At 36.9% G+C, this 12,606-nt stretch overlaps 1 protein-coding gene across 2 annotated transcripts in view; it reads right to left on the reverse strand.

Moving 5' to 3' along the window:
- Window positions 1-293: 293 nt before the first annotated feature.
- Window positions 294-12,606, reverse strand: part of ST8SIA4 (ST8 alpha-N-acetyl-neuraminide alpha-2,8-sialyltransferase 4) — a 103,592-nt gene continuing 91,279 nt past the window's right edge. For both annotated transcript variants that reach the window (XM_082378359.1, XM_082378358.1), the window contains one exon: window positions 294-4,647. In XM_082378359.1, the coding sequence (XP_082234485.1) occupies window positions 4,365-4,647 (283 nt within the window). In that variant the 3' untranslated portion in view covers window positions 294-4,364. The remainder of the gene's footprint in view (window positions 4,648-12,606) is intronic.

The raw sequence follows: 12,606 nt of genomic DNA on the forward strand, positions 1-12,606 counted from the left end.
GAATACAAATTGGACATAAATGACTGTAACTTGTGTAACACTCCATTCCCTCAGCCACAAACAGAAGGCACTACACAGAAAACTGTCAAGGATCTCCTGATGTGCATGGGCTTTTGATATTGTTCATATTGCCAGGTATGCGCTTTAAATAAATGACTTGCCAAATTGCCAGTGGGTGGGGCTGAGGGGGAGGGAAACAGAAGCGCTAGCTAAAGCTTGTTAAAGCTTTACACTACCTTATGTTGACATGTAAAGTGGAACAGAGGTGTTAGATATAAGAGATAAGAGAAGAATTGAAAAACAAATGGGGGTTTAATTTATTTTACAGTTTCACAAATGATAAAACAGTAACACCCAATTGCTATACATAAACAAAAGGGAAACAGTGTTGAACAGAATGAACTTGACAGAATAACCCTCATCTTTCAATTCCACAAATGATGTAAGAAATACTCAGTAGCAATTATCCTGTGCAGCAATACTATCTCTGTAAACTCTTTTTTTTTTCCCCTGCTATATACATTTGAAACACTTGTGCTTTTGCCTACACAAAGAAACAGTATTTACTAAAAAGTGCTACTTAAATGGGGAGACACAGAGTCTGGAACCACAATCTGAAAACTGCAATTCGAATACATTGCCAGCTTGAAGACTTCTTTTTTAATTTTTAATTTTTTTTTTTTTTTTAAGATTTGGATACACTTATTGTAACTCTAGGTATGAACAGTGTAGAATTCAGTTATAAATAGATCCCTTTAAAGCAGGTTAGCAACTGAAGTTTCAAAAGAACTTCTTTATTCTAAAGTGGTCTTATCTCCAGAGTGCTTCACAGTGCAGGCCCCGAAGACATTAGCATAACACAAACCTAGCGTGTGTATATTACAGACTAAGTGTGTATACACACAGACACACATATATAACATTGTATATATGCATCACACATGTCTATTTGTACTATGTAGATATATCTATAACACATATATAATAAAATATCTATTTCTAGGTGGGCTTTATTTGGATTTTCTTCCATCAAATAGGAACAATAACCGTCTCTCGCTCAATCTGTCAAACGTTGGTATATTGATGTCTGATGGGGAAACTCTCAAACTTGCAGAGGTAACAACTAACTATACATAACTCTTCCTATACCCCTTCCACAATTATAGATACTCCAACAATAACCACATGAAAACAATTCTTTTATGGACCAAATACCACACTGTGTGCATTATGACTAACTGGCTCAATTAGAAATAAATTACTTTGTTCACCCTTTTCCTGTGTAGTAGCTTAATAACTAGTTGGTATGTACACTACCTATAGCATTATTTAAATAAATTGTTTCTGTAAGCATATATGTAGAAATTCCCATTAGCAACTGATATATATTTCATATGATATACAATACATAAAGACATTTGAATGCCCAGCACCTTCTTTCAGACAGAAAAACTTCCACAGTCATTTCATCAGTCTTGTGGGCTGAATCATTAGATTTGCCCAGAAAAGTCTGTTACTGATTTATTATTTTTATTCCAGCAACTTAATGTTAAGTATAGAACAGGCTGGGTAATAATGATGAAAATGTTTCCATGGCCTCTTCATGTCAACAGCACAGTAACAACCATGTTCTCTAAAGGACAGGAATATTTCACAATCAGCTGCCTGAGCATTGCCAGGTACAGGTGTAAATCGTGAAAAGGAAATAAAATATTAAAGAAGTGAACGTATGATAGTCTCAAAAGGAAAAAAAACCCCAGATATTTCAAGTATGTATTTATAATTTGATTTCATCATTATCCCTTTTGCCCCCTGATCGGTTAAATCTCAATTCTTTTTCTTATTCTTGCTCTTAGCCTTCAGTGATTTCCTTGCCCTATCCCCATAAGAAGGCCACAGTGGATCGCGAAGGGGAAGGGGAGATGGAAAGGTATACAACAGGGAATGAATTGGTCTTGTACAGTTTGTCTTCTTTGAACACTAAATGCCTTTAATTGAATTCATTCTTGAGTATTGAAAGTTCCCTGAGATGAACAAAAGTAGTCTCAGTCGATACTGAAGCCCTTTTTATATGCTGAGCATTTTCAGAACTGGGCAATGTATTTAGAGAACACAAAGCATAGGGTAACAAAGCAATGTGAAGCTAAAAAGGCACTACTCAATGCATCTATGAGATAAACAATGCACAGAACAGTGAATGTCTGGGATGCTTTTGCTGTGGCCTTAAAATTGTTTAAACACATTTGTTGAAAATGCAGTAAAAATGGCAAGGTACCTTGCTGCTGCTTTTTAAGACATACTTTTAATGAGTTCTGACATGTATTTTATCTGCAAGAATTTACTTGTGACTTCAAAATTTTTATTGAATTCAAATTAAAGGCTACTCAAACAACTTGTCTGCAAATAGTCCAAATTAAGTAATTACCTACTTTTGATTCATTGGGTAAATCACTTTTCAACTTTACATTCAAAATATGTATCTAGTACTTTAAAAACTTCCAAGAGGTAAGAGGTTCAATGATAAAAGTACATCATATTCTATCCATTTTTAGCTATGTGTCTTTATGGATTCTATTTTATGGATTCCATCTTGTTTTCTTAGAGACACATAAATTCTCAGGAAATATAATCTTCTGTATCTCAAGGTTCTATCATATTTTTAAAAAGAATACCACATATTATTAATATATTGAGAACTGTAGTACTGTGAATATTCTTTTTCTTGATAACATATATATATATATATATATATTCTTTATGCTATTAATTCTTTTTCAGACCGTCTTCCCTAAGAAACAAAACATACATATTCCTCATGCTATTTCTTCTTTTCTCAGACTGCCTTCCCTAAGAAACAAGAAGTAATCTATGTTGTTTCAGGTCAAGAGGAGAAATGGGAACGCAGTATTTCTGCTTTTTAAAGAAACAATTTACCATCATAATTACCTACCAGCATAGTAATTACCAGAAATTGGCCTATTGGTCAATTCTGTTATGTGTTAAAATGTTTAAAAATCTCTTTATAAATAATTTCATGTGTTTCTCTGAAAACACATTAATGTGATAATGTGAATAAATTTAACTATAGAAAAAATATTGGTCAATTTAATTAATCTGAAGTGCAAAATACTGATGTACAGTTTCATTGTTAAACCTCTTAAAATTAATCATCTCCGTGACGAAAACAATACTCCATTAATCATATTATTTCGGCACTAAGAAAATTTAACAATAATCTAGAGAGCATGCCAATCTTTCCATTTGAATAACAAGGGGGATATCAAAGAAAAGTCACATTTTAGTCCTATCAAACATTTATTCTAATGGGCAAAATGCTTCCACAAAATCATTATGAAGTGTAAAAGCTGTGGAACCTTCCTTCAAATAAAAATAAAGTTTGAATTTGGAAAATTTAAAATACCTAGAGACAACTTTCACTTTAGTAGCATAATAACATATTAATATGTTATTTTCATGAAAGGAAAATGGTTTGTTGTGTAGACACATCAGTATAATCTTTGGTACCAAAAGAACATTTTTTTTCCTGCTAATTTTACCATCTCAAATGACAGAGTTTATCTTTCCTTTAGAATGGCTCAAAATTACTGAGTGATACAGTTTATCTGGTACCTTCTACACCGTTGGGAAAAAATCTGGAGGTTTAGAGTTGTGCAAAATAAAACTTTTTTTACAAAGTCATTGTGTGATAACACTTTAAAAATATAAGAACTTTAAAAATGATCACTTGAAGGTTATTTATCTCTTTCATTTTTATCTCAGAAGGATTTTCGAAGCACCCCAATACCCAAACCAAAAGAGATTCCAGAAGGCAAACAAGAACAGAAACAAAAACATAAAGTTCATGATCAGACTCAGAATCCTGACTGAAGGCATTTACTTGAGTTGTTTAATCTTATGGATTTCACTGCTCAAACTGTTTCCATCTTGATTTCTGCTGACAGGACGGTTCAGTTTCCCCAAGGGCTGAGTTGTGTTCCTGGGTTCCTCTTCTCATGTGCTTGGCGTTGCAGTGGCAGCCCAACAGTGATGAACATTTTTGATTCATTAACTAATGACGAGTGCATTGTTGGATCTTGTAAACACTACTGATTATACATTCAAACTGTGTTCTTAGTGGAAGTGGCACTTACTAGGACCCTTGAAGTCAAAATACTTAATTTTCAGAGCACTTTGCAGGTATTTCATCAGTTGGTAGTGCATTTCTCATGAACGTCCTTTATCACCTTTCAGATAAGTGGTGGATGCTGAAACCCAGTCTTGTTTTGGATCCTGTTTTCAAATCTTAGGAAGCATCTTCAGAAAAGAAGTGCATATTCAGTCTCTTTGTATGTTTCAGATGTGCTTTATTGCTTTATGCACTTTCCTGTTGTCAGTTTCAGAGCTCCTCTATTATGTAGCACATTTAATGTTTTGAATTCTAATGGCATTCTATGAGGGCTTGCATTGGAAAAGTACCTGTATTTTAAGTCATCATAGTAATGATATTTGACAGCTTTTCCATTCAAATCCTTAGGGAATGGCCAGAATCCATACAGGTGAATTTCATCACAGAATCTTGTGGCTAGGGTATACATGAGCAGACCTGTGCTGGGTCTTTTGATGGGAACTTTGTTTGTCAGCCAGTAACTGGGGAAAAAAACATACACACAAGAGAAGAATTTAGAGAAACGTTCAACATACCCTATAGCAAGTACACTATGTATAATTAAAGTAAATGAAATTTGAAAAGTAACTGTATGAATGACATTCAAAAGATTGCTGAAGAAATAATATATTTCTTAAGAATTTAGAAAGTTGAATACATTTATTTTATCTTTCTTATCCTTTATTTTCTTGCTTATTTTGTGGTCATATGAATAGCCAAGGGACCCGGAATGTGAGTAAATATTACTGTGGAATCTTGTATTCAAAAAGAACTAGAACAAAACATTTATATAACCTACAGAGTAGAATCTTCTCAGAAAGGGTTAAATATGACTGCAAAAGGCACAGTAATTGGGCAGTGATTAAGTAATTTTCCTAGAAAGAGAGGATTTGAAACTATGCCTATAGGTTTTCAAAATCTTTAATATTTCAATTAAAGATCCAAACAAATAAATGCTTTGCCTGTATTATACTAACTGATTTATTCAACCCCAATTTCTGTCACATTTTACTAAAGCTAATGAAGAATATTGCCTCAACCCACAGAACAACATAACACAAATAACAAATATTTGTAAATAGTTCACCACTTATGCCATTTAAAATTTTGTTAGATAGGCAAACATATTTCAATGCTGATAAGTATTTTATACTATTCATTAAAAAAGGCAATAAAATACTCCAAAATGTTTGATCCACCACTGTTGCCAAACTTTCTTCACCTGAAAAACATGCACACTCATAAGTTAATCATTTCCTCTGGCAGGGAAGGAGGTCGCCAATACTTCTTGGCACATTCATTATCTTATGTGGAATCAGCTAAAAGTTAAGGAAGAACGTGGATTTTCTCTGACATTCAAAGTTGTACAGTTATAAATAAAGTTAATAAATTGTTTGGGTTTTTTATTTTTGTTTTTATTATCTCCTATTCAGGGAAATATATACCTGGTCATCCAAATATGAGGGGAAGATTGTTCAATTCTGGTCGTTGCTGTGCTTAAATACGTGTCTCAGATTTTACATAATATTATTTTCTTTTTCTTTAAAAAAATTAATTTATGAAGCTTTCCAGGATGGATCAAATACATGTAGACTACTGAATATGAAAAAAACCTAATTTTGTTTTATTTCATTTGGTTAAAGGAATATTGGTTAAAGAAATATTCAAACCTCACTACAAACATCCAAAAAAGGGAAAATATACTTAACCATTATTATCCCTGGTTTTTTTTCCCTTCTTTTTCACCCTTCCTTTGAACCAGGTTTGACCTTTCACATTTTTAATTTTTCTTGTTGGGTGAAGGCCATGTGCTGAATGTTGTGAGCAATGTGAAATGCATTATGAGCCTTTTGTTATCACAAGTGTTTTGAGAAAGCGTATTCTCAGTAAGGAGGATTCATAAGGAATTGTTAGAGAAGAACATCTAAGAATTTTCTCATAACCCAAAGGTATGAGCAAAAGCCATAGCACGTATATTGTTAACATCTTGAAGAAATCACAGACATAGATTTCATGCAAGAATAGTAAAACCACAGTCTGAAGGCTTTGAAGAAACTTTGATACAGCCTGAAGCTCTCTCAGCTCTGAGAAAGCAGGTGTTCTTAACATGAAATGGTTATTATAGGAAAGTTTTGTGAGCATGATTTGTGTGTGGTTACAAATGCCAGCTGAGGCAGTTGGTTAGTTTAAAAAAGTGCATTTATTTATATACTTTTAAAGTGAGTGAAGCAAATTCATACTCAGTCAAAAAAATGATTATTTCCATCAGGGAATGTCAATTATTGGAAATAGTTTGGTAGTATGAAGGTCATGCTGAATTATCTTATTTCTAAAGTGGGGAAAAAATAGCTAGGAGAATATAACGTAATGCTATATCATTTGTATGGTACTCCAAGGTCACATTATATGTAATTACAAGATCACATTATAAATAAGCTTTGTGATGTCTGGCTTATAACAGTTTGAAAAATTTTAAAGAAAAATGAACTACCCATTTGTCAGGATGTTTTTGGAGAAACAGTGCAAAATAAATGGCTCTTATTGATTTCTAAAAAGAAATCAGAGGAAAATAGGCCTTAATAAATGGCATCAATATTTAACAGAAAAATTGAAATAAAACCTTAAAGCAGGTCAAGAACTACCGTCATAAGTAGTAACATTCTGTGAAATTAAAAAAACATAGGGAGAGAGGAGCTTCAAGATGGTGGAAGAGTAAGACGTGGAGATCACCTTCCTCTCCACAAATACATCAGAAATACATCTACATGTGGAGCAACTCCTACAGAACACCTACTGAACGCTGGCAGAAGACCTCAGACTTCCCAAAAGGCAAGAAACTCCCCACGTACCTGGGTAGGGCAAAAGAAAAAAGAAAAAACAGAGACAAAAGAATAGGGACAGGACATGCACCAGTGGGAGGGAGCTGTGAAGGAGGAAAGGTTTCCACACACTAGGAAGCCCCTTCGCGGGGGGAGACTGTGGGTGGCGGAGGGGGGAAGCTTCGGAGCCACGGAGGAGAGCACAGCCACAGGGGTGCAGAGGGCAAAGCGGAGAGATTCCCGCACAGAGGCTCGGCGCCGAGCAGCACTCACCAGCCCGAGAGGCTTGTCTGCTCACCCGCCGTGGCGGGTGGGGGCTGGGAGCTGAGGCTCGGGCTTCGGTCGGATCACAGGGAGAGGACTGGGGTTGGCAGCGTGAACACAGCTTGAAGGGGCTAGTGTACCACAGCTAGCCGGGAGGGAGTCCGGGAAAAAGTCTGGAATTGCCAAAGAGGCAAGAGACTTTTTCTTGCCTCTTTCTTTCCTGGTGCACGAGGAGAGGGGATTAAGAGCGCCACTTAAAGGAGCCCTAGAGATGGGCGCGAGCCGCGGCTATCAGTGCGGGCCCCAGAGACAGGCATGAGACGCTCAGGCTGCTGCTGCCGCCACCAAAAAGCCTGTGTGCAAGCACAGGTCACTATCCACACTGCCCCTCCCGGGAGCCTGTGCAGCCCACCACTGCCAGGGTCCCGTGATCCATGCACAACTTCCCCGGGAAAACGTACGGTGTGCCTCAGGCTGGTGCAACGTCATGCTGGCCTCTGCCGCCGCAGGCTCGCCCCGCATCCATACCCCTCCCTCCCCCCGCCTGAGTGAACCAGAGCCCCCGAAGCAGCTGCTCCTTTAACCCCGTCCTGTCTGGGCGGGGAACAGACGCCCTCAGGTGACCAACACGCAGAGGCGGGTCCAAATCCAAAGCTGAACCCCAGGAGCTGTGCGAACAAAGAAGAGAAAGGGAAATTTCTCCCAGCAGCCTCAGAAGCAGCGGATTAAAGCTCCACAAACAACTTGATGTACCTGCATCTGTGGAATACCTGAATAGACAACAAATCATCCCAAATTGAGGAGGTAGACTTTGGGAGCAAAGAAATATATATATTTTCCCCTTTTTCTCTTTTTGTGAGTATGTGTATGCTTCTGTGTGTGATTTTGTCTTTATAGCTTTACTTTTACCATTTGTCCTAGGGTTCTGTCTGTCCGTTTTTTGGGGGTTTTTTTAACTTAAAAAATTTTTTTCTTAATAATTATTTTTTATTTTAATGACTTTATTTTATTTTATTTTACTTTATTTTATTTTACCTTCTTTCTTTCTTTCTTTGTATTTTTTCTCCCTTTTAATCTGAGCCGTGTGGATGAAAGGCTCTTGGTGCTCCAGCCAGGCATCAGGGCTGTGCCTCTGAGGTGGGAGAGCTAAGTTCAGGACACTGGTCCACAAGAGACCTTCCAGCTCCATGTAATATCAAATGGTGAAAAATCTCCCAGAGATCTCCATCTCAAGGCCAAGACCCAGCTTCACTCAACGACCAGCAAGCTATAGTGCTGGACACCCTATGCCAAACAACTAGCAAGACAGGAACACAACCCCATCCATTAGCAGAGAGGCTGCCTAAAATCATAATAAGGCCACAGACACCCCAAAACACACCACCAGACATGGACCTGCCCACCAGAAAGACAAGATCCAGCCTCATCCACCGGAACACAGGCACTAGTCCCCTCCACCAGGAAGCCTACACAACCCACTGAACCAACCTTATCCACAGGGGACAGACACCAAAAACAATGGGAACTACGAATCTGCAGCCTGCGAAAAGGAGACCCCAAACACAGTAAGTTAAGTAAAATGAGAAGACAGAAAAACACACAGCAGATGAAGGAGCAAGGCAAAACCCCACCAGACCTAACAAATGAACAGGAAGTAGGCAGCCTACCTGAAAAAGAATTCAAAATAATTATAGTAAAGATGATCCAAAATCTTGGAAATAGAATAGAGAAAATACAAGAAACCTTTAACAAGACCTAGAGGAACTAAAGAGCAAACAAACAGTGATGAAAAACACAATAAATGAAATTAAAAATTCTCTGGAAGGAATCAATAGCAGAATAACTGAGGCAGAAGAAAGGATAAGTGACCTGGAAGATAAAATAGTGGAAATAATCACTGCAGAGCAGAATAAAGAAAAAAGAATGAAAAGAATTGAGGACAGTCTCAGAGACCACTGGGACAATATTAAATGCACCAACATTCGAATTATAGGGGTCCCAGAAGAAGAAGAGAAAAAGGGACTGAGAAAATATGTGAAGTGCTTATAGTTGAAAATTTCCCTAATATGGGAAAGGAAATAGTTAATCAAGTCCAGGAAGCACAGAGAGTAACATACACGATAAATCCAAGGAGAAACACGCCAAGACACATACTAATCAAACTATCAAAAATTAAATGCAAAGAAAAAATATTAAAAGCAGCAAGGGAGGGCTTCCCTGGTGGCGCAGTGGTTGGGAATCTGCCTGCCAATGCAGGGGACACGGGTTCGAGACCTGGTCTGGGAAGATCCCACATGCCGCGGAGCAACTGGGCCCGTGAGCCACAATTGCTGAGCCTGCGCGTCTGGAGCCTGTGCTCCGCAACAAGAGAGGCCGCGCACCACAATGAAGAGTGGTCCCCACTTGCCGCAACTAGAGAAAGCCCTCGCACAGAAACGAAGACTCAACACAGTCATAAATAAATAAATAAATAAATAAAAGAACGTGAATTTCTTAAAAAAAAAAAAAAAAGCAAACTGGGCTATTCATTTCAGTAACAGTTAAGTGGTCTTAGTTTGCATTCAATAAAAAAAAAAAAAAGCAAACTGGGCTATTCATTTCAATAACAGTCAAGTGGTCTTAGTTTGCATTCAATTAAAAAAAAAAAAGCAGCAAGGGAAAAACAACAAGTAACACACAAGGGAATCCCCATAAGGTTAACAGCTGATCTTTCAGCAGAAACTCTGCAAGCCAGAAGGGAGTGGCAGGACATATTTAAAGTGATGAAAGGGAAAAACCTACAACCAAGATTACTCTACCCAGCAAGGATCTCATTCAGATGTGATGGAGAAATTAAAACCTTTACAGACAAGCAAAAGCTAAGAAAATTCAGCACCACCAAACCAGCTTTACAACAAATGCTAAAGGAACTTCTCTAGGCAGGAAACACAAGAGGAGGAAAAAACCTACAATAACAAACCCAAAACAATTAAGAAAATGGGCATAGGAACATACATATCGATAATTACCTTAAATGTAAATGGATTAAATGCTCCAACCAAAAGATGTAGACTGGCCGAATGGATACAAAAACAAGACCCGTATATATGCTGTCTACAAGAAACCCACTTCAGACCTAGGGACACATACAGACTGAAAGTGAGGGAATGGAAAAAGATATTCCATGCAAATGGAAATCAAAAGAAAGCTGGAGTAGCAATTCTTGTATCAGACAAAATAGACTTTAAAATAAAGACGATTACAGAGAAAAGAAGGACACTACATAATGATCAAGGGATCAATCCGAGAAGAAGATAAAACAATTGTAAATATTTATGCACCCAATATAGGAGCACCTCAATACATAAGGCAAATACTAACAGCCATAAAAGGGGAAATCGACAGTAACACAATCATAGTAGGGGACTTTAACACCCCACTTGCACCAATGGACAGATCATCCAAAATGAAAATAAATAAGGAAACACAAGCTTTAAATGATACATTAGACAAGATGGACTTAATTGATATTTATAGGACATTCCATCCAAAAACAACAGAATACACATTCTTCTCAAGTGCTCATGGAACATTCTCCAGGATAGATCATATCTTGGGGCACAAATCAAGCCTTGGTAAATTTAAGAAAATTGAAATCGTAGCAAGTATCTTTTCTGAACACAATGCTATGAGACTAGATATCAATTACAGGGAAAAATCTGTAAAAAATACAAACACATGGAGGCTAAACAATACACTACTTAATAACCAAGAGATCACTAAAGAAATCAAAGAGAAAATCAAAAAATACCTAGAAACAAATGACAATGAAAACATGATGACCCAAAACCTTTGGGATGCAGCAAAAGCAGTTCTAAGAGGGAAGTCTATAGTAATACAATCCTACCTTAAGAAACAAGAAACATCTCAAATCAACAACCTAACCTTATACCTAAAGCAATTAGAGAAAGAAGAACAAAAAAACCCCAAAGTCAGCAGAAGGAAAGAAATCATAAAGATCAGATCAGAAATAAATGAAAAAGAAATGAAGGGAACGATAGCAAAGATCAATAAAAGTAAAAGCTTGTTCTTTGAGAAGATAAACAAAATTGATAAACCATTAGCCAGACTCATCAAGAAAAAAAGGGAGAAGACTCACATCAATATAATTAGAAATGAAAAAGGAGAAGTAACAACTGACACTGCAGAAATACAAAGGATCATGAGAGATTACTACAGGCAACTCTATGCCAATAAAATGTACAACCTGGAAGAAATGGACAAATACTTAGAAATGCGCAACCTTCCAAGACTGAACCAGGAAGAAATAGAAAATATGAGCAATCCAATCACAAGCACTGAAATTGAAACTGTGATTAAAAATCTTCCAACAAACAAAAGCCCAGGACCAGATGGATTCACAGGCGAATTCTATCAAACATTCAGAGAAGAGCTAACACCTATCATTCTCAAACTCTTCCAAAATATAGCAGAGGGAGGAACACTGCCAAACTCATTCTACGAGGCCACGATCACCCTGATACCAAAACCAGACAAAGATGTCACAAAGAAAGAAAACTACAGGCCAATATCGCTGATGAACATGGATGCAAAAACCCTGAACAAAATACTAGCAAACAGAATCCAACAACACATTAAAAGGATCATACACCACGATCAAGTGGGGTTTATCCCAGGAATGCAAGGATTCTTCTATATACGCAAATCAATCAATGTGATACACCATATTAACAAATTGAAGGAGAAAAACCATATGATCATCTCAATAGATGCAGAAAAGCTTTCGACAAAATTCAACACCCATTTGTGATAAAAACCCTCCAGAAAGTAGGCATAGAAGGAACTTTCCTCAACATAATAAAGGCCATATATGACAAATCCACAGCCAACATCGTCCTCAATAGTGAAAAACTGAAACCATTTCCACTAAGATCAGGAACAAGACAATGTTGCCCACTCTCACCACTATTATTCAACATAGTTTTGAAAGTTTTATCCACAGTAATCAGAGAAGAAAAAGAAATAAAAGGAATTCAAATTGGAAAAGAAGAAGTAAAGCTGTCACTGTTTGAAGATGACATGATACTATACATAGAGAATCCTAAAGATGCTACCAGAAAACTACTAGAGCTAATCAATGAATTTGGTAAAGTAGCAGGATACAAAATTAATGCACAGAAATCTCTAGCATTCCTATACACTAATGATGAAAAATCTGAAAGTGAAATTAAGAAAACACTCCCATTTACCATTGCAACGAAAAGAATAAAATATCTAGGAATAAACCTACCTAAGGAGACAAAAGACCTGTATGCAGAAAATTATAAGACACTGATGAAAGAAATTAAAGATGATACA

This window comes from Balaenoptera borealis (assembly GCF_965194805.1).
Source record: "Balaenoptera borealis genome assembly, chromosome: 2".
NCBI lineage: Eukaryota > Metazoa > Chordata > Mammalia > Artiodactyla > Balaenopteridae > Balaenoptera > Balaenoptera borealis.